This window comes from Prionailurus viverrinus, chromosome F1, assembly GCF_022837055.1.
Source record: "Prionailurus viverrinus isolate Anna chromosome F1, UM_Priviv_1.0, whole genome shotgun sequence".
NCBI lineage: Eukaryota > Metazoa > Chordata > Mammalia > Carnivora > Felidae > Prionailurus > Prionailurus viverrinus.
Genome location: NC_062577.1, coordinates 63,897,437 through 63,919,445, shown reverse-complemented (window position 1 = coordinate 63,919,445; position 22,009 = coordinate 63,897,437). Strand labels below are relative to the sequence as shown.

Below are 22,009 nucleotides of genomic sequence, written 5' to 3'. Positions count from 1 at the left end.
ATCCCAAATCTATAAAGAGCTCACCAAACTCCACACCCTAAAAACAAATAACCCAGTGAAGAAATGGGCAGAAAACACGAATAGACACTTCTCTAAAGAAGACATCCGGATGGCCAACAGGTACATGAAAAGATGCTCAACGTCGCTCCTCATCAGGGAAATACAAATCAAAACCACACTCAGATATCACCTCACACCAGTCAGAGTGGCCAAAATGAACAAATCAGGAGACTATAGATGCTGGAGAGGATGTGGAGAAACAGGAACCCTCTTGCACTGTTGGTGGGAATGCAAATTGGTGCAGCCACTCTGGAAAACAGTGTGGAGGTTCCTCAGAAAATTAAAAATAGACCTACCCTATGACCCAGCAATAGCACTGCTAGGAATTTACCCAAGGGATACAGGAGTACTAATGCCTAGGGGCACTTGTACCCCAATGTTTATAGCAGCACTCTCAACAATAGCCAAATTATGGAAAGAGCCTAAATGTCCATCAACTGATGAATGGATAAAGAAATTGTGGTTTATATACACAATGGAGTACCACGTGGCACTCCACGTGGCCCTTTGTAGCCATGTGGATGGAACGAGAGAGTGTGATACTAAGTGAAATAAGCCATACAGAGAAAGCAGATACCATATGTTTTCACTCTTATGTGGATCCTGAGAAACTTAACAGAAACCCATGGGGGAGGGGAAGGGGGAAAAAAAAAAAGAGGTTAGAGTGGGAGAGATCCAAAGCATAAGAGACTCTTCAAAACTGAGAACAAACTGAGGGTTGATGGAGGGGGGGAGGGAGGGGAGGGTGGGTGATGGGTATTGAGGAGGGCACCTTTTGGGATGAGCACTGGGTGTTGTATGGAAACCAATTTGACAATAAATTTCATATATTGAAAAATTAAAAAAAGGCAGCCATTCATAATAGAAGCAGAGAAAAAGAGTTTCCCAGAGAAACATTTTGTTTAGATTTTCTAAAGGAGTTGTGACCACTAAGCCAGCCCCGCAAGAATTATTAAACGGGACTCTTTGAGGAGGGAAAAAAGATTAAAAGTAACAAACACTAGAAAGGAACACAGGACATCACCAGAAACACCAGCATCACAGGTAACACAATGGCACTAAATTCATATGTTTCAATAATCACTCTGGGTGTAAACGGATTAAGTGCTCCAATCAAAAGACATAGGGTATCAGAATGTATTTTAAAAAGTAAACAAAAAACATTTATATGCTGCTAACAAGAGAATGATTTGAAAGCTAAAGACACCTGCAGAATGATTGAGAGGATGAAGAAACATTTATCATGCTAATGAACATCAAAAGAAAATGAGAAGCTGGAGTATTCATTCTTCTATCACACAAGCTAGATTCTAAAGCAGAGACAAAGGCTGTCTTATGTAGCAAGAGATGAAGAAGGTCACTACATCATAATCAAAGAGACTATCCGAGAAGAATATCTAACAATTGTAAATATATATGCTCCCAACATGAAACAATGCACACATATACATCAATTAGTAATGAACCTAAAGAAACTCATTGATACTAATAGAAAATAGTAGGAGACTTTAATACTCAATTTAAGTGAGAGACAGATTACTTAGAAAAATCAACAAGGAAACAATGGCTTTCAGTGACACACGGACCAGATGGATTCAATTGATATACGCAGAACATTTCATTCTAAAGCAACACATACACGCTTTCCAAGTGCAAATGGAACATTCTCCAGGATAGACCACATGCTGGGTCATAAATCAGGCCATGACAATGCTCATGGATAGGAAGAACAAATATTGTTAAAATGTTTTTACTACCCAAAGCGATCTACACATTTCATGCAATTCCTATCAAAATACCAGCAGCAAAATATCACAAAGATAGTACAAATAATTCTAAAATTTGTATGGTACCACAAAAGATCCCAAACAGCCAAAGCAATCTTGAAAACGCAAGGCAAAGCTGGAGGCATCACAATTCCAACCTTCCAACTCTATTACAAAGCTGTGGTGAACAAGACAGTATCATAGGGACACAGAAACAGACACATAGGCCAATGGAACAGAATAGAAAATCCAGTAATGGACCCACAACCATATGGCCAACTAATGCCCAACATAGTAGGAAAAAATATCCAATGAAAAAATGAGTCTCTTCCACAAATGGGGTTGGGAAAATTGGACAGAAATATGCAGAAGAATGAAACTGGACCAATTTCTTACACCATACACAAAAATAAATTCAAATGGATAAAAGACCTCTGTGACACAGGAAACCATCAAAATCCTAGAGGAGGACTCAGGCAGCAACCTCTTTGACCTTGGCCTCAGCAACTTCTTACTAGACATGTCATGGGAGGCATGGAAACAAAAGCAAGGATACAATATTGTGAGTTTCTCAAGATAAAAACCTTCTTCACAGTGAAGAAAACAATCAACAAAACTAAAAGGCAACCTTCAAAATGGGAGAAGATATTTGCAAATGACATATGTGACGAAAGGCTAGTCTCCAAAATCTATAACAAACTTATCAAACTCAATACCCCCAAAAGAAGCTAATAATTCCATTAAGACATGGGCAGAAGTCATGAAAAGACATTTTTCCAGAGAACACATGCAAATGGATACAGACACATGAAAGGATGGTCATCATTACTTATCATCAGGCAAATACAAATCAAAGCTACAATGAGCCATCACATCACACCGGTCAGAATCGCTAAATTAACAACACAAGAAACAACAGGTGATGAAGAGGATGTGAAGAAAGGGGAATACCTCCCACTGTTCCTGGGAATGCAAACTGGTGCAGGCACTCTGGGAAACAGTGTGGAGCTTCCTCAGAAAGTTTAGAATAGAACTACCTATGACTCAGCAATGTCACCACTAGATATTTACCCAAAGGCTACAAAAATACTGATTTGAAGGGGTAGATGCACTCTGATGATTATAGCAGCGCCATCAACAATAGCCAAATAATGGAAAGAGCCCAATGTCCACTGACTGATGAATGGATCTTGGTATCTACACACAATGGAATGTCATTCAGCCATAAAATAACGATATCTTGATGTTTACAGTCCCATGGATGGAGCTAGAGTGTATTATGCTAAGCAAAATAAGTCGGTGAGAGAAACACAAAATCCATCTTTATTCACTCACATGAGGAATTGAAGAAACTAAACAGATAAATATAGGGGTATCAAAGAGGGAGGCAAACCATGAACCAGACCCTTACCTACAGAGAACAGACTGAGGGTTCCTGGAGGGGATTGGGTGGGGGATGGGTGAAATGGGTGATGGGCATTGTTGTGATGTTGTATGTCGGTGATGAAATTGCTAAATTCTACCCCTGAAAGTAACATTACCCTATATGCTACCTAACAGAAATTTAAATTAAAACTTGATTTAAAAAAGGAAAAAAAGAAAAGGGTCGGGATGTGAGGTGATAGCCATGTTAACTAGCTTAGTTGTGGGCATGATGTCACCACGTCCACATACACTAAACCATCAAGCGGTCACTTCCCTTTATGTTTTCAAAAGACAACAGAGTTTATTGCACAGCACTTCAATGCATTCAAACGTGATGAATGCTACATAAAATATTATTTTCCACAATTTGTCTCGATTCAATTTCCTTGACCAATGCTTCATTTTCAGTCAAAATGCTGCATGTCAAACTGGAGGCTCCACAGCTCAGGACCTGAGCATCACCTGTAGCTCCCTGCATGCCGTGTGCACTGGGCTCCCGACATTCTTCGGAACGTCCTCTGAGAAGTAGTGAAAGTGCAGGCCTACGCCAGCTGACTCCATCTTGTTCTGTGTCCTTCACCTTGACCACACCTCCCCTTGAGTAAACCCTCCCTCACCTGCCTAACAGGACTCGGACCCTTCCCCAGGACCCTTCCCCAGCCAATCGGCTGAGGCCATAGCCAATACCTCACCAACTGCCCCCAGGCCCCAATAAAACCTTTGTCCTTTTGAAACTCGCTCTCTTTCCCTGGTATCTCACCGCTTCGTAGGTGCAGGTAGGGGATTGCGTTCGAGCTAGCTTGAATAAAGGCTCTTTGCTTTTGCATTGGACTCGGCTCCCTAGTGGTCTTTGGGGATCACGAATTCTGGGCATAACATTTGGGGGCTCGGCCCGGGATCCCCAAGACCCCCGAGGGACCCCCGACCCGGAGAGCCTGACTGGCCACGGTTAGTGTCTGTTTGTTCTGTCTTTTCTGTGTGAGCTCATTTCTGGAATTCTGGTAGTGCCCGACGCGGTCTAAGTGGACGCACTGGAGGACCATGGGCCGGGAGTTTCGGAAGACGTTCCGATTCTCCCTTCTGGAGGGACGTGGAATCCCCTCATCTGTTTCGGAGGGACGTGGAATCCCCTCAAAGGTCTGAGACGAGGCGGGTCGCCCCCGCTGGTCGGCGTGAGGCCGTCGTCTTTGGAGGGACGTGGAATCCCCTCAAAAGCTAGCTTTCCGTTTTGCTTCCATGGAGTTGGAAGACTTTCTAGGGGCCCTCTGTTTGTCTGTTTTTGTATTTCTCTGTTTTGCTCTGCGGACTTACTGGACGGACGTTATGGGGCAGACTCAGACTACTCCTCTAAGTATTATGATTGATCACTTTAAGGATGTGAGGGGAAGAGCTAACAACCTCAGTGTGGAAGTCCGAAAGGGTCGGTTGCAGTTTTTTTGTTCTAGCGAGTGGCCAACTTTCAATTTCGGATGGCCACCAGAGGGGACCTTCGACCTCCCTACCATCCACCGAGTCAGGAGTATCATCTCTCAGCCTAAGATGGGCCATCTTGATCAGCTCCCTTACATTATCACTTGGCAGGACCTTGTAGAAGACCCACCCTCTTGGCTTAAGCCCTTCCTAGCCCCGCTCCCTCCGGAGCCAAAACCCATTCTTGCTTTGCAGGGGACAGAGAAGAAGAAAAGTCTTATCCAGCCTTCAGCACCCCTCTACCCTGTCTTACAGGGGGTACTGAAGAAGAATTAATTTTTCCTCCCCCGTATAACCCCTCTAGGATGCCGGAAGAACACCATCCTCCCCCTCCGGGGGAGGCAGACGCTGTTCCGAGAGCGGGAGGCGGAAACGCTCCAGGGGGAAGCCCGCCCTTTACCAGACAAAGGGCTCAGAGGGGGCAATCCGCCTCTGCCGCCGACTCCACTATTCCGCCCCTGCGAGCCACCGGACCCCCAGACGCGGAGGGGAATCAGCCCCATCACTATTGGCCTTTCGCCACTAGTGACCTCTACAATTTGAAAGTCAGAATCCTAAGTTTTCCGAGAAACTGGCAGGGCTTATTGATTTATTAGACTCTGTTCTTTTTACCCATCAGCCCACGTGGGACGATTGCCAGCAGCTTTTGCAGGTCCTGTTCACGACTGAAGAAAGAGAAAGAATCCTCAATGGGGCCCGAAAACTAGTTCCGGGCGCAGACGAGAATCCCACCACCAACCAGGCTCAGATAGATGCCTCCTTCCCCTTGACTCGGCCCCATTGGGATTTCAACACGGCAGAAGGTAAGGAGAGGCTCCAGGTCTACCGCCAGACTCTAATGGGGGGTCTACGAATGGCTGCTAGAAAACCAACCAATTTGGCCAAGGTAGGAAATGTACAACAGGGAAAAGATGAATCTCTGGCTGCCTTTTTAGAACGGATCATGGAGGCATTCTGTACCTATACCCCCATGGATCCAGAGGCTCCGGAAAGCAAGGCAGCTGTTATCATGGCCTTTGTAAACCAATCGGCCATAGACATTAGGAGAAAATTACAGAAAATAGACAGACTAGGAGAAAAAAGTCTGCAGGACTTACTGGTGGTAGCCGAAAAGGTATATAATAACCGGGAGCCTCCTGAGGACAAGCAGACTCCCGCCATGGCGGCTGCCAGCAGTAAGCAGACTCGAGACCTGGCCAGAATACTGCTAGCTACCACTGCTGACTTCCCCGAGGAATGAGACCGCCGTCTCTGGCAGCTGGCAGACGACGCAAGAAAAGGTAAAGGAACCACCAAGTGGGGGACACAGAGACTGCAGAAGGATCAGTGTGCATACTGCAAGGAGATAGGGCACTGGGCCCGAGAATGTCTGAAAAACGCAGGCGGGAAGGGAAGCAAGACTGATCGAGTAAAAGCCCTAGAGCTAGATGAACTAAGTGATTAGGGGAGTCGGGGTTCGGACCCTCTCCCCGAACCCAGGGTAACTGTTAAAGTGGAGGGGACCCCTATTGACTTCCTTGTCGACACCGGAGCACAACATTCGGTCCTCCGCACCCCACAAGGAAAACTAGTCAACAAGAAGTCCTGGGTACAAGGGGCAACTGGTATGAGCCAGTATTCATGGACTACCCGAAGAACAGTAGATTTGGGAACGGCCCGGGTATCCCACTCCTTTATGGTAATACCAGAATGCTCTACCCGCTGTTAGGACGGGACTTACTGACCAAGATTGGAGCTCAGATAACTTTCAGACAAGGGGGGCCTCAGGTCACCGATGGCAAGGGTCACCCCATCCAGGTACTGACCATGAAACTGGAGGATGAATAGCTCCTCCACCAGGAGGCGCTCCCGAGAGAGGATAATATAGACAGATGGCTACAAGAATTCCCCTCTGTTTGGGCAGAGATGGGGGCGGGGGGGCGGATAGGACTAGCCACTCACAGGACCCCAGTCCTGGTAGAGCTCAAGCCAGGAGAGAGTCCGGTAAGGATCAAACAATACCCCATGTCTCAGGAGGCCCGGAAGGGGAACCAGCCACACATCCAGAGATTACGAAGCCTAGGAGTACTAGTTCCTTGCCAGTCTGCCTGGAACACCCCCCTACTGCCGGTCAAAAAGCCTCACACAAATGACTATCGACCGGTACAAGACCTCCGGGAAGTAAATAAGAGGGTCGCGGACATACAGCCAACTGTTCCCAACCCATATACTCTCTTGAGCTCCTTGGAACCCTCCAGGGTCTGGTATACTGTACTAGATTTAAAGGATGCCTGGGGCGCCTGGGTGGCGCAGTCGGTTAAGCGTCCGACTTCAGCCAGGTCACGATCTCGCGGTCTGTGAGTTCGAGCCCCGTGTTCGGCTCTGGGCTGATGGCTCGGAGCCTGGAGCCATTTCCGATTCTGTGTCTCCCTCTCTCTCTGCCCCTTGCCCGTTCATGCTCTGTCTCTCTCTGTCCCAAAAATAAATAAACGTTAAAAAAAAAAAAAAAAAGGATGCCTTCTTCAGTCTGCCGCTGGCACCCCAGAGCCAACCCTTGTTCGCCTTCGAGTGGCATGATCTGGAGGAGGGCTGCAGTGGGCAACTCACCTGGACACGGCTACCTCAGGGATTCAAAAATTCACCCACCATCTTCGATGAGGCACTACATGAGGACCTGGGTGAGTACAGAAGGGAGCACCCTGGCCACACCCTCCTACAGTACATAGATGACATCCTGATTGCTGCCGATACAGCCAAAGACTGTGAGCAAGGGACCCAGGACCTGCTGGTTACCCTGCGGGCCTTAGGGTACCGGGCATCCACAAAGAAGGCTCAGATATGCAGGGAGAGGGTAAGTTACCTGGGATATATCCTGGAGGGTGGACAGCGGCGGTTATCAGATGCCAGAAAAGAAACCGTCCTAAAGATCCCTACTCCCACCTCCCGAAGAGAAGTGAGGGAATTCCTAGGATCAGCCGGCTACTGCCGCCTCTGGGTTCCAGGTTTTGCTGAGATTGCCAAGCCCCTATATGAAGCTACCAAAGAGGGGAAAACATTTAAATGGACTGAAAAGAAGAAATTGCCTTTAATCAGTTTAAAAAAGGCCCTCTTAAGTGCCCCAGCCCTGGGCCTACCAGACATTACGAAACCCTTCCACCTCTTTGTAGACGAACATAAGGGAATAGCAAAAGGGGTTCTAACTCAAGCCTTAGGCCCCTGGAACCGCCCAGTGGCTTACCTGTCTAAGAAACTAGACCCAGTGGCTGCCGGCTGGCCGCCATGTCTAAGAATTATTGCGGCGACAGCACTCCTAGTCAAGGACGCACACAAACTGACCCTAGGACAGGAGATCTGGATCACGACCCCACACACCATTGAAGGGGTCCTGAAACAGCCTCCGGATAGATGGATGAGCAATACACGTATGACTCATTACCAGAGCCTCCTACTCAACCCTCGACGAGTGGGGTTCCACCCCAGTGCAGCCCTCAATCCTGCAACCCTGCTGCTGGATCTTGACCTAAGTGCTCCACTACATGACTGTATGGGAATCCTGGAACAAGTACATGGATTCCGGATGGACCTGACTGACCGGCCCCTCCCCGATGCCGAGGCTACTTGGTTCACTGATGGCAGCAGCTTTGTGCAAGACGGACACAGGTATGCGGGTGCAGCGGTGGTCACCGAAACGGACACCATATGGGCGGAGGCTCTACCCTCTGGAACGTCAGCCCAGCGAGCAGAGCTCATAGCCCTCACCAAGGTGCTGATGCTGGGAGCTGGAAAATGGCTTAACATCTACACAGACAGCCGTTATGCATTTGCCATAGCTCATATTCATGGGGCAATTTATCAGGAGAGGGGCTTACTGACGGCAGAAGGACGGACTATAAAAAATAAGCAGGAGATACATAACCTGCTTACAGCCTTATGGCTTCCTGCCAAGCTAGCCATTATCCACTGCCAAGGGCACCAAAAAGCCGCTAACCCAGTAGCTAGAGGCAATTGAAAGGCTGACCAGGCAGCCAAGGCAGTAGCCCTTACTCCAGTCCCCACCATGACCATACAACTACCAGACCCGGGAGACCCAGTTTTACCAGACCAGCCCAAGTACTCCCAGGAGGAGTTACAGCGGATCAAGAAACTCCCCATGGCCCAGGAGATAAAGGGATGGTGGTATACACCTAACAAGGAGCTCGTGCTGCCAGACCAGCTCAGAGTCTCAGTATTAGAGCACATGCATCGGTCTACTCACATGGGGGCCCGAAAATTAAAAGACTTAATCTGACATGCCAGAATCAAGATTCACCAACAGGACACCAAAATAGAGCAAGTTGTATCTGCCTGCAAGACCTGCCAACTCACCAACGTGAGAGCCACATCAAATAAAAAAGGAACCAGGCTCAGAGGCACCAGACCGGGAGCCCAATGGGAAGTCGACTTCACTGAAGTCAAACCAGGAAAGTATGGTTTTAAATATCTTTCAGTATTTACAGACACCTTCTCTGGCTGGGTGGAGGCATATCCAACCAAGCATGAAACGGCTCAGATGGTGGCTAAGAAGCTACTAGAAGACATCTTACCCAGGTATGGTTTTCCTGCCATGGTAGGATCAGACAATAGACCAGCTTTTATCTCTCAGGTAACACAGGCAGTAGCCAAGGCGGTGGGGGCAAACTGGAAATTACCTTGTGCTTATAGGCCCCAGAGCTCAGGACAGGTAGAAAGAATGAATAGAACCCTAAAAGAGACCCTTACCAAATTAACCATGGAGACTGGCGGGGACTGGGTGACTCTCCTACCATACGCCCTTTACCGGGTTAGAAACACTCCTTACACTCTGGGTTTTACTCCCTACGAGATCATGTTTGGCAGGCCACCCCCTGTTATTCCCAGCCTTCGAGCTGAACTTATTGCTGAGTTTAAAGATCAAGAACTTTTTCTTTCCTTGAGCGGGCTCCAGAGGGCGCATGAGGACATTTGGCCGCACCTCCGTGCCATCTACGAGGCTGGCCCGACGCCGACACCTCATCAGTACAGGCTGGGAGACTGGGTCTACGTCAAGAGGCACCACCGAGAGGCCCTCGAGCCGCGCTGGAAGGGATCCTACATCATGGTGCTGACAACCCCCACCGCTCTCAAAGTAGACGGCATCGCGACCTGGGTCCATCACACCCACGTTCGGCCAGCGGACCCCTCCTCGATCCCGAAGGTCTTCATTACGCGATGGGCCATCAGTCGGGACCAACACAACCCGCTCAAGCTCAAGCTACAGCGCATTCGGCCCACCTAATATTGGTAACTCTGTCAACTCTGCTTGTCATTGCTCATGCTGCCAGGAGTCCCCACGCCCCCCAAAACATCACCTGGCAGAACATAGACACCAGCTCGGGGACAATACTTAATCAGACCTCCCAGAGCCACCCCAGGGACACATGCTTCCCAGAACTTAGCGTAAAACCTCCAAACTCTGTTCCCCTTGTCACCATAAATGCAGCCGGTCCCATGATTGGGTCCCTAAGCTACATGACAAGGGGGGAATGAAAAGGCGGGCCTATGCCAGCCGACTCCATCTTGTTCTGTGTCCTTCACCTAGATCACGCCTCCTCCCCTTGAGTAACCTCCCTCTCACCCATTCAAACGTCCTGATCAAAACACGCCCAGCGACCTGCGTAACAAGACTCTGACCCTTCCCCAGCCAATCGGCCAAGGCCATGCCCCTTCCCCAGCCAATCGGCTGCCCCTAGACCCCTATAAAACCTTTGTGCTTTTGAAACTCGCTCTCTCTCCCTGGTATCTCACCGCTGCGTCAGTACAGGTAGGGGACTGAGCTCGAGCTAGCTTGAATAAAGGCTCTTTTGCTTTTGCATCGGACTCGGCTCCCTGGTGGCCTTTGGGGATCACGAATTCTGGGCATAACACAGTCTGCACCCAGGACCCTGTGCAGCTCACAGGAACTAGTTGATGCCCCTTCCTTCTCTGTAGCAAGGACCACACCCTCAGGCGTTTTCCCTCTTCTTGTTTCTCCTTCCTTCTCGCTCATGAGGAAGTATGTCTTCGTGGGCAGACGTGCGCAGCCCTGTTTCAAGAAGAAATGCCCTTTGCCTAGTTATTCACTACAAGTGCTCATTTCCGCTCTCAAGTTCCATTTTAATCTTCTTTTCAGAACGGAGACATTCTCTAGATGCTCTCAGCTTGCTGTGGACTTGGCCAGGTAAACTTCCTCTCATGTGGGAATAAGAAAAGGAATTTTTAAGGTCGCCAAAACGATTAAAATAGTTAAAAATGAAAGGGTTCATAATGAAATCATTATAAATAGTGAACATAAAGATTCATAAAGGTGATCAGGCGGTGATCAGTTAACTCTTCTCTCGTGGACAAAACTGACCGTAGTCATCTGGTCACATGTCTGGATTTCAGAAAAAGAAAAAAAGAAGAAGAAGGAGGAGGAGGAGGAGGAGGAGGAGGAGAAATCTTTTACATGCCATTAAGAAGTTCTAGGTAAGTGATGAGTCACTTAATTCTACTCCTGAAACCAATACTACACTATATGTTAACTGACTTGAATTTAAAAAAAATGTCGGGGCACCTGGGTGGCTCAGTCACTTAAGCGTCCAACCTCAACTCAGGTCATGATGTCACTGCTCATGGGTTTGAGCCCCGCGTTGGGCTCTGTGCTGACAGCTCAGAGCCTGGAGCCTCCTTCTGATTCTGTGTCTCCCTCTCTTTCTGCCGCTCCCCAGCTCATGCTCTGTCTCTCTCACTCTCAAAAATAAACATTGAAAAAAAATTTTTTTAAGTTTAGAACAAGATGAAAAGCTAATGAATAAATTAGGAAAACATCAAATACTAACTAAGTTAAACACTTTTACTATGCAACACAACTTCACATTTTAAAATATCACACCTTTCAACCTGATCAAATAACTTTTATGTCCAGAAAGCACGAGATGCACCTGGGGTGGGGGCACAATGCTTCTGCACAGTGGAAGCAAAATGCCACCACTCACTCACCTGCTCTACCCATCTGCCCACGGATCTCATGGATTCTGCACAACCACCCCTCCTTCCAACTGTCCAGGAAGTTTACTTTTCATTCAGCTTCTCCTTTCTCCCGTGTCCAATCACAAATGGAGTCACATTTGTACTACACTCTGGATCCTTCCATGAGGAGATTCTCCTAGTGGACACTTCCATCCCCTAAATATGAGCCCACTGTGGCCGAGGCAGAGCCACTCTTTAGGAAACCAACAGGAATGCTTACAGGAAGAGAGGAAGGCTCTGTCCCCATCCCATGTGAAGGCTCATAAAGCCCGCTGTAGACAAGATTTTTAGAGATTTTGTAGAGAATAACCTGTAAAGAGAAAATTTGACACAGAAAGGCGACAAAGATTTCTGAGTTTTCACCTGGGAAATTAAAAACAGGCATCAAAAAAGGACTGAGCTTGGAGGAAGAGATTATTCATTGTATCTTTAATATCTTGACACACAGCTGCTTCTCAGGGGTTTTGGAACCAGTCTCAGAGAATATGGAACCGCACAAATAGTACAAGTTGAGTAAGAGGTGAAGGAATGAACTGACGTATTGGGTCTGGGGGAAATCCACTGAAAACTTCTTGCATTTTGAGTATTTACTGCCATTGCCACAACACTTCCTGGTTCATGACGGCTGGTGAGGCTTGTCCTCTGGTCTGTAGGAAAAACCTGTAGTGAAGTTTTACCAGTCACTTATTCAGCAGCAGAATCAGCACTCGATTCCTGACCAGTGGTTTATTAGAAACCCACCAAAACACCCAGGACAGGGCCTGATCCAGATGTCAGGATTAACAGGCAAAACAGGAGGACATGTGTCACAAGAGGAGGACACATGAAGAAAAGGGCAAGCAAGCAAGAAAATGAATAGACGAACATTTTCAAGAATTGAGGGAAACTCCTCACAGAAGTGAGGAAAAATATTGTAAGAAAGAGAGATATTAGCCCAGCGTCCCCAGGGGCCATGGCCACATCCATTAGAGGGAGCACCCAATCACAAAGGACAGAAATCCACCTTTGTGGGCTGAAACCATACAGGAAATGAATGGGCTGATGGAACTGGGGATCCCAGGGTTATTGGGGCTCCAGTCCCTTCTGTGGGTCTGTGTGTCTGCCTTCACTTTTGTGATGCTTTGGTTTTGTTGTTGCTACTGTTTTCTGCTTCACGGGAATATGATGACAAATGAAAACTGTACCTTTGTACAGCGTGCAGCTTTCCAGCCACCCAGGGAGGAAGGCTGGGAGGCACCACGGGCGACACGGGCCTTCGCCAAGTCCAACAGGTGCAGCACAGCCTGTGATATGACAAGAACAAAAGTCCTCCTGATGAAAGTCTTCCAACAACTTCTCCGAGAGGACGGCCTGAAGAACGTCGGGAGCCCAGCGCACACGGCATGCAGGGAGCTGCAGGTGACGCTCAGGTCCTGAGCTGCCGAGCCTCAAGTGGCATGCAGCATTTTGAAGGAAAATGAAGAATTGGTCAAGAAAACATGAATTCAAGCAAACCATGGAAGTGAATTGTTATGTTGCATTTATCACACATTAGAATACTTTTAATTGCGAGGCAAGAATTCTGTTTTCTTTAAAAACTGTAAAAGGAAATACACACTTGATGTTTGGTATATGTTCGGTACAGGGTAACATGATGCCACAATCACTCTTGGTAACACGGCCACCACCTCACACCCGGATCCTCTCCTTTCTCTTTCTTTCTTTTCTGTTTCTTGTGGCGAGAACACTTTGGATCTACCCTTTCGGAAAACTTCGTGTATAGAATTTCTCTGCCTTCTTGTATGTAGGTGTCATCCTCAGGCTTGCTTCCCTGATGCTGAAAAATGGGCTGAAGTTGTTTCAGGCTTCATGCCCCGACCTTATCATCCAAGACGATAGAGACCATCTCTTTCCTTGCCATCAACCACAAGAATCGGAATGCCTGTGACCCGAGCCACCTGGAGCCAGTGTCTGGCCCCAAACCATGGCACTGGGGAAGGACAAGTGGCTTCTGTCTGGTGATTGGCCGGAACTGGATGGAACCTGTCCATGTTTCATCCCGTCGGATTGTCAAGGATGCTTTCTCCTGAGGGACTCAGGGTGATCAGAGCCCAGGGCTACACACGAGGCTGGAATCAACCAACCCAAACCCACAAGGTGGCCATGAGGTAGACTAGACCCTAGAGAAGCAGCCAGTGGGTCTCATCTAGGGGAGAAATTTGGGGAAGTGCCATGATTTGCTCTCTCCCTCCCAATATTTTTCACCTTTGCCACCTCTCCCATCTCAACATTATCTCCCAGAAATATCCACATGTGCAGCAGTGGGAACCTGCATTTGTTCCCTCTGGATGTTCTCCTGCCCTGAGCCTCTCCTCTCTGACCCTGAACAGATTAGAACTAAGTCTCTTTTGCCATTGAACACAAAGAGCTTCCTGTACTAAGGAATAGTACAGCTTCCTGTACTATTTAGAAACAACAATTAAAACCTTAAAAAATCAAGAAAGCAAAATTTTCAAACCCCAAAGGCTATAATAACCTTTTCCTCCCCACTACCTTCACTCCAAATGTCCCTGCTGCATGGTCAGGGCTTGAGAAAGGTTTATTGAGTGAATTAATGAAATCTACAGTAACTGAAGTCTGTCTATGGATGTTTCCACTGCCTTTGGGGTCATAAGCCACAAAGAGTCCATGTTCATTATTCACGGAGTCTGTGCAGATTGGTCTTCCTACTGGCATTGATTGGTAACCCCAGACACATGTGCTCATTGATGTTCATGGACACATAGAGTGGCCGACATGTGTCACACACCCCACATGTTCCCTGGTGAGGATGAACCAGGTACCGCTCTGCCTTCCTGTGTGAATTCCCACACTGCAAACACGTGTCCTATTCACGATCCATTTGGTGCCATGCTTTCCGCATTTACATGCTCTTTCTTGGTGATTTTGTATTTAAAATGACCCTGAAGCCCAGAGCTACAAGGAGCATGGATGGTCCTAAGCACAGAAGGCGGGATGTGCCTCACAAACAAAAACACCTGTGCGGGTAAGGCTCGCTCAGGCTCACAAGGCAGAGTTGTGGGCCATGAGGTCAGTGGTAATGAATCAATAATACAATAAATTCAGGAAAAGGAACAGACAATTTGTGATGGCCATGTGGAGCCACTCTAGAAAGTACTAAAGTCACATTTAGGATGCTATGATGACACCACAGAAAAGGGGAAAGGAAACTATATTCGTGGATTCATGAGATGATGACCATTTCTTGTTTGTTTCTAAAGCATCATGGGCAGCACAGCTTTGGGGCTGAAAGCCAAAGACCCTGGATATCACAGGACCCATGCAGGGGAATATTACAAACTTTTGAGCTGGTATTTCCGTATAGGGAAATAGAGCATGCAATCAATTATTTGGAAACATATATATATATATATATATAGAGAGAGAGAGAGAGAGAGAGAGATGAATAAGCTCTATTTAAACACAAACACACAGGAAACAAGGCTGTGTATTCATCAGTGGGCAAGTGTTGCAGGCAGAGGCTCCCATGATCCCAACTCCCTATTAAGTCCAGGAGCAACGGCTCACTGTGGCTGATTCCATGTCCTCAGGGACTGGGACACAGCAGCCACCAATGTGAGGATGCTCTGTATGCCCTCTCCCTGCCGGACCCCCGTTCATTCCTGAGCACAACACTCTTACTGGCTTTTCTGGACCCACTCATTTCCCTCCAGGGACTTATTCGCACTGCTACCTCTCAGGCACCACATTTGTGCACCTGTGGATCCCCTGCTGGTTTTGCTAAGATGCAAATTGTGATGCAGTGAACCTCAGCTGAGGCCAAGCCCCTATATTGCCAACAAGCCCCAGGGTGACATCTCTGCTGCTGTCCTGAGGGCCTCAAACAGCCAGGACCTGTATCTGCCCTCCTCCTTTTATCCACAACAGGTCCACTCCAATAGGTGTCTGTGTTTAAATAATAGAAATATCCACAGACAAAACTGTATTCTCCTCAGAGGCTCAGAGATGTTACCAAGGAACCATAACAGTATCAAGTCTCCAGGCAAAGTGAGAGAAGACTTTTAACAAGAAGAACATCAAACGTCTCAACTACTACAAACACGACAGGAGGCAAAAGAAGAAAAAACTATGAAATTGGCATCAATTCAACACAGACTTTTATTGAGGACATATTCCATGCAGGCGAGACTCCTTGCCAAGGATACAAATATTAGAAAGACATGGACTTTACTCTCAAGAGGCCTAAGAATTAGGATGGAAAAGGGACCCAAATGGGGACAATAAGGGATGGGAAGTGAGTCATACGTTTGCCAAAGAGAAACTATGGACGTTGGAAATTCTCAGCAGGCAGAGACTGCTTCCCCTTGAAAATCAGGGAGGGCTCCCAGGAGGAAGTGGCATCTGATGCCTGTGACCCAGGGAGGTTCTCAGGCTTCATTTTACTTGGAGAAAATGTAGAATTTAACTCCAAGAATCAGGTGAGAACAACAAAGCCCGCTAAATTATTCTTGGCCGATATTGACAACTGATCATCGAGCAGAAAGGAAAGACAAAAGTTGCACACAGAGACTTGCAAATCCATCACCACTGAGCTGGGTTTAGGTAAGTGCTGGAACCGGGGCTGCTGGGATCTTACTCCAAAGGAAGGCCAGTGCACTGAGGTCTCCAGTGTGATTTCCTAGGAGGAACAGATTGGAAATGCTCTGCAGCAGGTGGAGGTGAGGACTTCAGGGGAAGGGGCGTGGATTTACACAGTTGGGAAAGAGCAGGAAGGTGGTTCCAGACTTACCAGCGCTTCCAGAGCCAGAACGCAAGACCTGCCAGAAGCACCAGGGGCACGATCACCACCAGGAAGACCAAGCCCATGGGGCGGTGCTGCTCTGTGGGTTTAGTGCGCAGGGGGTGTCATTTCCCATCCACCCCGGGTTGACCTGCACCTTCCTGGTCCCTTTTGCTCCCGTCACCCTCTGCCTCACCAACCACCCTTCCTCTTTCTCCTCTCCCATCCCTGCTCACAGATGGACCCTTCAAACAACCCTCTGCTTCCTGCTACATCTACAGGACCCTCACACCCAGCTCTCCATTGCTTAGGTCACTAAATTTTAGTCCTTTATGATCTGGAGTCCCTCGAATCCCAACTTTGTATCTATCTCTCCTGCACTGTTGCAGGACCACCCTTTCCCATCTGGGCACCAACCCTTTCTCACCCCAGTAGAGGACAATATCCTGGCCTTCTAGACTGCTGTGTCTCACTCGGCAAGAGAGGCCAGCTGCTTCCCTGGCTTCCACATCCAAGGACGTCTGAAGATACCATGTCCCATCAGCATGGGGCAAGATGTCACCTCGCCGGGTTCCCTGGTGCTCCTCCTCACCCCGCATCCACATCACCCACACTGGCTTTGGGTAGAATCCAGAGACGTGGCACACGAGGAGCAGACGGCCAGGCCCTGGACTAGGGCCAGTGGACAGCCAGGCCTCGGGCCTCACTGCAGAGACAGGACAGGAATTCTCAGACTGAGAGGGAAGATCTTCACGTCAGTTGAGATACATACATCGCTCCACCTCTAGAAACCTGTCAGCATCATCCCCTCTCCCTCTTGGCCCCCTCTTACCCTGAAGCTGAGAAATGGTGCGAATTTATGAATGCACAGAGAGAATGCTTGGAGGTTGGGAGCAGGACTGACCTTGTCGCTTGAGATATGCCTTTCCTGCATCAAGAAGACCCAAGAGGAACTGAGGACAGATATCACTGAAAAGTGTGTGTATAATTTCATTGACCACATAGAACTGATTGAATAGTGTGCAGACTTCTTTGGTCCTTCTGCCTCCCTTTGGAGATGGCCACCATGACATGTTCTGGAAGCTCATGAGATCTGATCCTTGATATCCAATATGCACAAATCCTACTGATACTTCTCCAAGGTGCAGCTCACAGCCTTCTTCCAGCTGGACCTGAAACGGATCTGGAAAGAGAGGTTGAGAGATACAGGAATAGAGAAGGGAAAGTGTTGACATGTGGTGAGTGGAAGCCATGGTCGGAAGAAGGAGAAGTTGAGGGTATTGGAAGGAATCAAGCAAAGTGTGCTTTGAGTGAAGGCTCAGAGAGAGGGGAAGTGGTGGTCACTGGAGGCAGAGGAGGAGGTGAACGACTGCGGAAGAAACAAATGTTGGAGGAGTGACTGGAAGGGTGTGGGCAGAGAACAGGAAAGGCCTCCACTGGAGAGCTTGGATAAAATCATCTAGGGTGAGAAGAGAGAAGTGGATACAGGGAACACATAGACAGAGGTCATTGAGGGGACTGAACAGGGAGAAAAGCACATTTCAAGGATAAGTCACAGAGTGAGGGAGAGGAGGATGTCTGGCTGCAGGCCAGGGAATGGGGTGGTCACTGCAGACACTACTGGAGGCCTCAGAGCACAGCCTGAGGTCAACGAGAGGAGGGGAAGGAGCAGAAGACAAAAAGCTTTTCGAGAATCAGGGTCTGGATTCTGCCACCTGAACAGACAGGTGTGATTCAGTTTTACGATGGGGAATCGAGAGGTTCAGCAGCCAGTGGAGGCTCTTTCCTGGAGGAAGAAGGAACTCATGGCTACACACACACCGGCCACCTCCATCCCTCCTGCCCTGGGGGACCTGAACTCACATTCAAGCTGCCATTGACTGACATGGTCCTGAAATACCTGAAGAAATCTAATGGAGTATGAATGGAATAACTTTTCCAGTTCCATGAACTTCTCGTTGCTGAAGTTGCCCCTGGACCAAGGCCACAGGAAAATGATAGCTCCGGTCTTGCTGTCCCAGCCATGAGTCTGCAGCTGTCCCAGCCAAGCTGAACCCTGATTTTGTGCCCGGGCACGGTTGTAAAAAGATGCGGTCAGGATGATTCGAAAAGTGATCGGCTCCTGGAAGTCTGTGCCAGAAGAACAGACAGACTGAGGAAGAGGAGGGCAGAGGGAAGGAGAGAGAATCAGCAAAAGGGGCCAGGGAGGGGCACCGAAATCTGGAGGACTGGGAGCCATAGTTCCCTCTGGAGATGCGTGCTGCCCCAGAGCCCTGAGCTTGGCACCCATCATTCAGAAGAGCACAAGGCCCTGGGGTGGGAGGCTCAGGGAAGAACCAGGTGGACATGCCTCACTCCCCAGGAATGTGCTGGGGAACCCACACCATGTGTGCACATGCGCACAGACACCAATGCACACACGTACACACACACTCAGAGTTACACGTGATATGCACACACATAGACACAGATGCAAACACAGACCTACAGACACCCACCCACACACGTGCACACACGGCAGAAACACACAGAGATACACACACAGGCACCTATACACACATACTCATACACATATACACACATGCACACATGTACACAACAACATATGTGCACACATGACACACATCACACAAATGTAGACAAACACTCTTGCACCGACCAGGCAGGGACACATCCTCACCATCGTCACTGTCACCACCTGGGACGAGAACCGTGAGCAAGACCAGTTGCAACAACAGCATCTTTTTGCAGATGTTCTTTCTTTCTCTCGGAAAGTGGGTCTTTGGCGTCTGTTCTCACAAACCTCCCCACATGCAGCCTCTCTCTTCTGACTTTCTTCTCAACACACACGCCTGCCCTGAGTCTCCCCGACAATGCAAATGGGCTCCGCCCTCAGCCCTGGACACCTACTCAGACTCTCACTTCCCCTCCGGGTCTGACCCTCCTCTCTGGCTTCCAGCTTCCTCCTGTCACCAGCCTCCGTTGTGCTCCCTGAGGCCCTGATTCAGGCCCTGTTCAGGCTGGGGAACAAGTCTCGTGTGGCATGGAAAAGGGACCCTACCTCTCATGCCTTTTCTCCTCATCCAGACAGTAACCCATGAAGACACACGGCTCCCCAGCACCCAGCCCCGGCCCCTGCTGTCACCTTCTCATGACCTTGGGACACCCCACAAGGGCTTCCGTCCATGTCTCACCCCCACCCCAACCCATTCCCATCTATGCCTTCTCACTGTCTGCATTAAAATTCAAAATCAACCAGATAAATTTGAAGGTCACCTTCTTTTAATTGAGGAAAGGGGTCTAATCATGCAGATGACTTCCTCTCTTGGGGGATGGAGAGGGTCCATGTGAGAGAGGACCTCACTTGTGATGAACAGAGAATTCCTCAATGACGGGGGAAGACTTACATTTCTGGGGGAGGTTGGACTGCACTTAGGTTAGGTTAAACAAGGTTTGGGGAGTTGGCCTGCCCAAGGCCCCATTTTGAGTCCATGGGTTTCTTTTAACACTTACTCTATTTGCTTTTCCAAATTTCGCCATGATTGCCTGTGTAACAGTAGCAACAACCACCAGTTCACCATTATTTTTAGGGGAGAATCAGTTGCCATCAGAGAGACCACAGGTTATTGAAACATCTGAAGAATACCCCCTCAGTCGGACTTGCTTTAATATATATTCACTCACCAAACAGTCGCTTAACAGCTTCCTGGATCCAAGCACCTCACTACATGCATGACAATACAGTGTTCACAATGCAACCACTGTTCAAGGAGCTTTTAGTCTACTTGGGAAGAAAATCACGTCAACCAAGAACTAACCATTTTGGTGTGCTGAGTTTTCTTTTAATGTGCAGACTCTAGACTCTAACAAACCTGCCTGAAACAATATTTACTAAAGTGGTGACCTTTACAGGTGTTTGCCCTCTCAGAATCTTGACTCAATTGTTGGCTCAGGTGTTTCTAATCCCCTGGAACCGGATCCCAAATCCAACAGGGCCTGGCAAGTGGTAGGCGCTCGATGATTAACTCTGAGTGATTGAATAATTCAGTTCAGGCATCAAATTATTCTTAAAGGTTATGGATTTCTTTGACATAAAAATGTTTTTAGTATCCAAAAGTATTAGTTGTAATCCTACTTGATGAAATCTGAATCTACACAGTTATCTTTTGGAGTCAAGCATATGCTAATAACCATGAAGTTCACACCGAGGGTCCTACGGCAAATCTACAACAAGAAATCATGGGAATTTATAGTGTGTGGACTTAATAGAGTGTTCTGGAATCATGTATCCAGATTCCTTTCCTACTATTCCTGCTAGAATGTTCCATGCTTGTCTTATCATGAGTTGGCCGTGCTGGACATGCTGACCTTCTACTTCCGTGGTGTTCTTAAGTGTTTAAAAGCCCTTAAGTATTTGTGCTTTATGTCATCTGGATAATGTGTTTGGGCTATTTGTCTTGTTATTTCTTGGATGACCAGTAAACTGAAATAAACTCAGGCTGTTGAGAGAAAGATAATATTTTTGGCAAGTTCAGACTGGAACATAGAAAATTGGAAAGAGCTCACTCCCACACATAAGATTTTGAAAAGCTGGCTCGCCCAAATCACTTCTCTGGAATCCATCAAAGTTGAAGGGTGAGAGCAAGTTGTCAACCCAAAAATCTAGGGAAATACAGACTCCTCCAAGGAAATCAGGGATTCAGATGCCAGAGGCTTTATAAACCAGAATGAATAATTCAGCTACAATTGTTAACAAATGACTGAAGGCTCATTGAGGACTGGGAGGCCCTGAGAGTCACAGACTTAGCAAATTTGATATGTCTCTAGGCTTTTGCCCATTGGCCTCCCAGGGTCCTGACAAACTGAAGTCCAGGATTCAGACCAGAGAACTGCTTTCTGGTGGTACAAGCCTGGGGTCTGACAGCAGCTCCCTCCTGAGAAGGGGGGGAAGGCCACCATCCCCCACACAGAAAGGAGCCTTCACTGGGTGTGGGAAGGCCAGGGAGCCCCACTACCTCAGGGCACAGTGAGCCACTCTGCAGCTGGGGGGAGGGGCAGTGGGGGAAGGGACAGGAACACACCTTGTCCCAGACTAAGAGGCTCCATCTTCTGAGCAAAGGGGGAACTCTCGGAAAGCCCAGTCCCCAAACTGAAACACAAAGCACCTCGCTGAGCATGGGACTGGACCAGAGCAGAGGTAGCGTCCCCCTCTCTGTCTGAAGCAGACCAGCCAGCAGGGAACCAAGGGCAGCTCCTGCTGGTGGGGGGACAAGAGGATGAAGATACATGCCCTTGAGCCACATCCTGTTAGAAAATCGCAGACCCAAAATGATGTCATCAGCTGAGTTCCCTCCCTGGGACTTCATACCCAATTGAACAAACTACAACCACCCAGAAATGTAGCCTTACCCAGTCATCACCAGCAAATTTTTCTTTCCACAGAGCAATGAGTCTGTCACCTGGTTTCTCTCCAGCCCCCAAAGAC

The 22,009-nt window shown here is 48.2% G+C and overlaps 2 protein-coding genes across 3 annotated transcripts; one reads left to right on the top strand and one right to left on the bottom strand.

Moving 5' to 3' along the window:
- Positions 1-5,316: 5,316 nt before the first annotated feature.
- LOC125155095 (uncharacterized) lies at positions 5,317-10,884 on the top strand (the record flags this gene model as incomplete). Its single annotated transcript, XM_047839882.1, is given in 5 exon segments — positions 5,317-6,415; positions 6,418-7,004; positions 7,213-8,790; positions 8,863-9,912; positions 10,867-10,884. Coding segments are annotated over 5 exon segments (4,332 nt in total), but the record flags the coding sequence as incomplete, so codon positions are not given.
- A 5,000-nt stretch (positions 10,885-15,884) lies between these two features.
- LOC125155613 (T-cell surface glycoprotein CD1a-like) lies at positions 15,885-19,386 on the bottom strand. Of its 2 annotated transcripts, none has more exons than XM_047841067.1 (6): positions 19,205-19,386; positions 18,388-18,654; positions 17,429-17,707; positions 16,952-17,230; positions 16,534-16,624; positions 15,885-16,422 (listed from the first exon to the last, which is right to left on the bottom strand). In XM_047841067.1, the coding sequence occupies exons 1-6, from the start codon at positions 19,263-19,265 to the stop codon at positions 16,377-16,379; spliced, it is 1,023 nt and encodes a 340-aa protein (XP_047697023.1). In that variant the 5' UTR covers positions 19,266-19,386; the 3' UTR covers positions 15,885-16,376. The 2 variants fall into 2 exon arrangements, with proteins under 2 accessions (XP_047697023.1, XP_047697024.1); XM_047841068.1 differs by having other exon boundaries at positions 16,534-16,561.
- Positions 19,387-22,009: the final 2,623 nt, after the last annotated feature.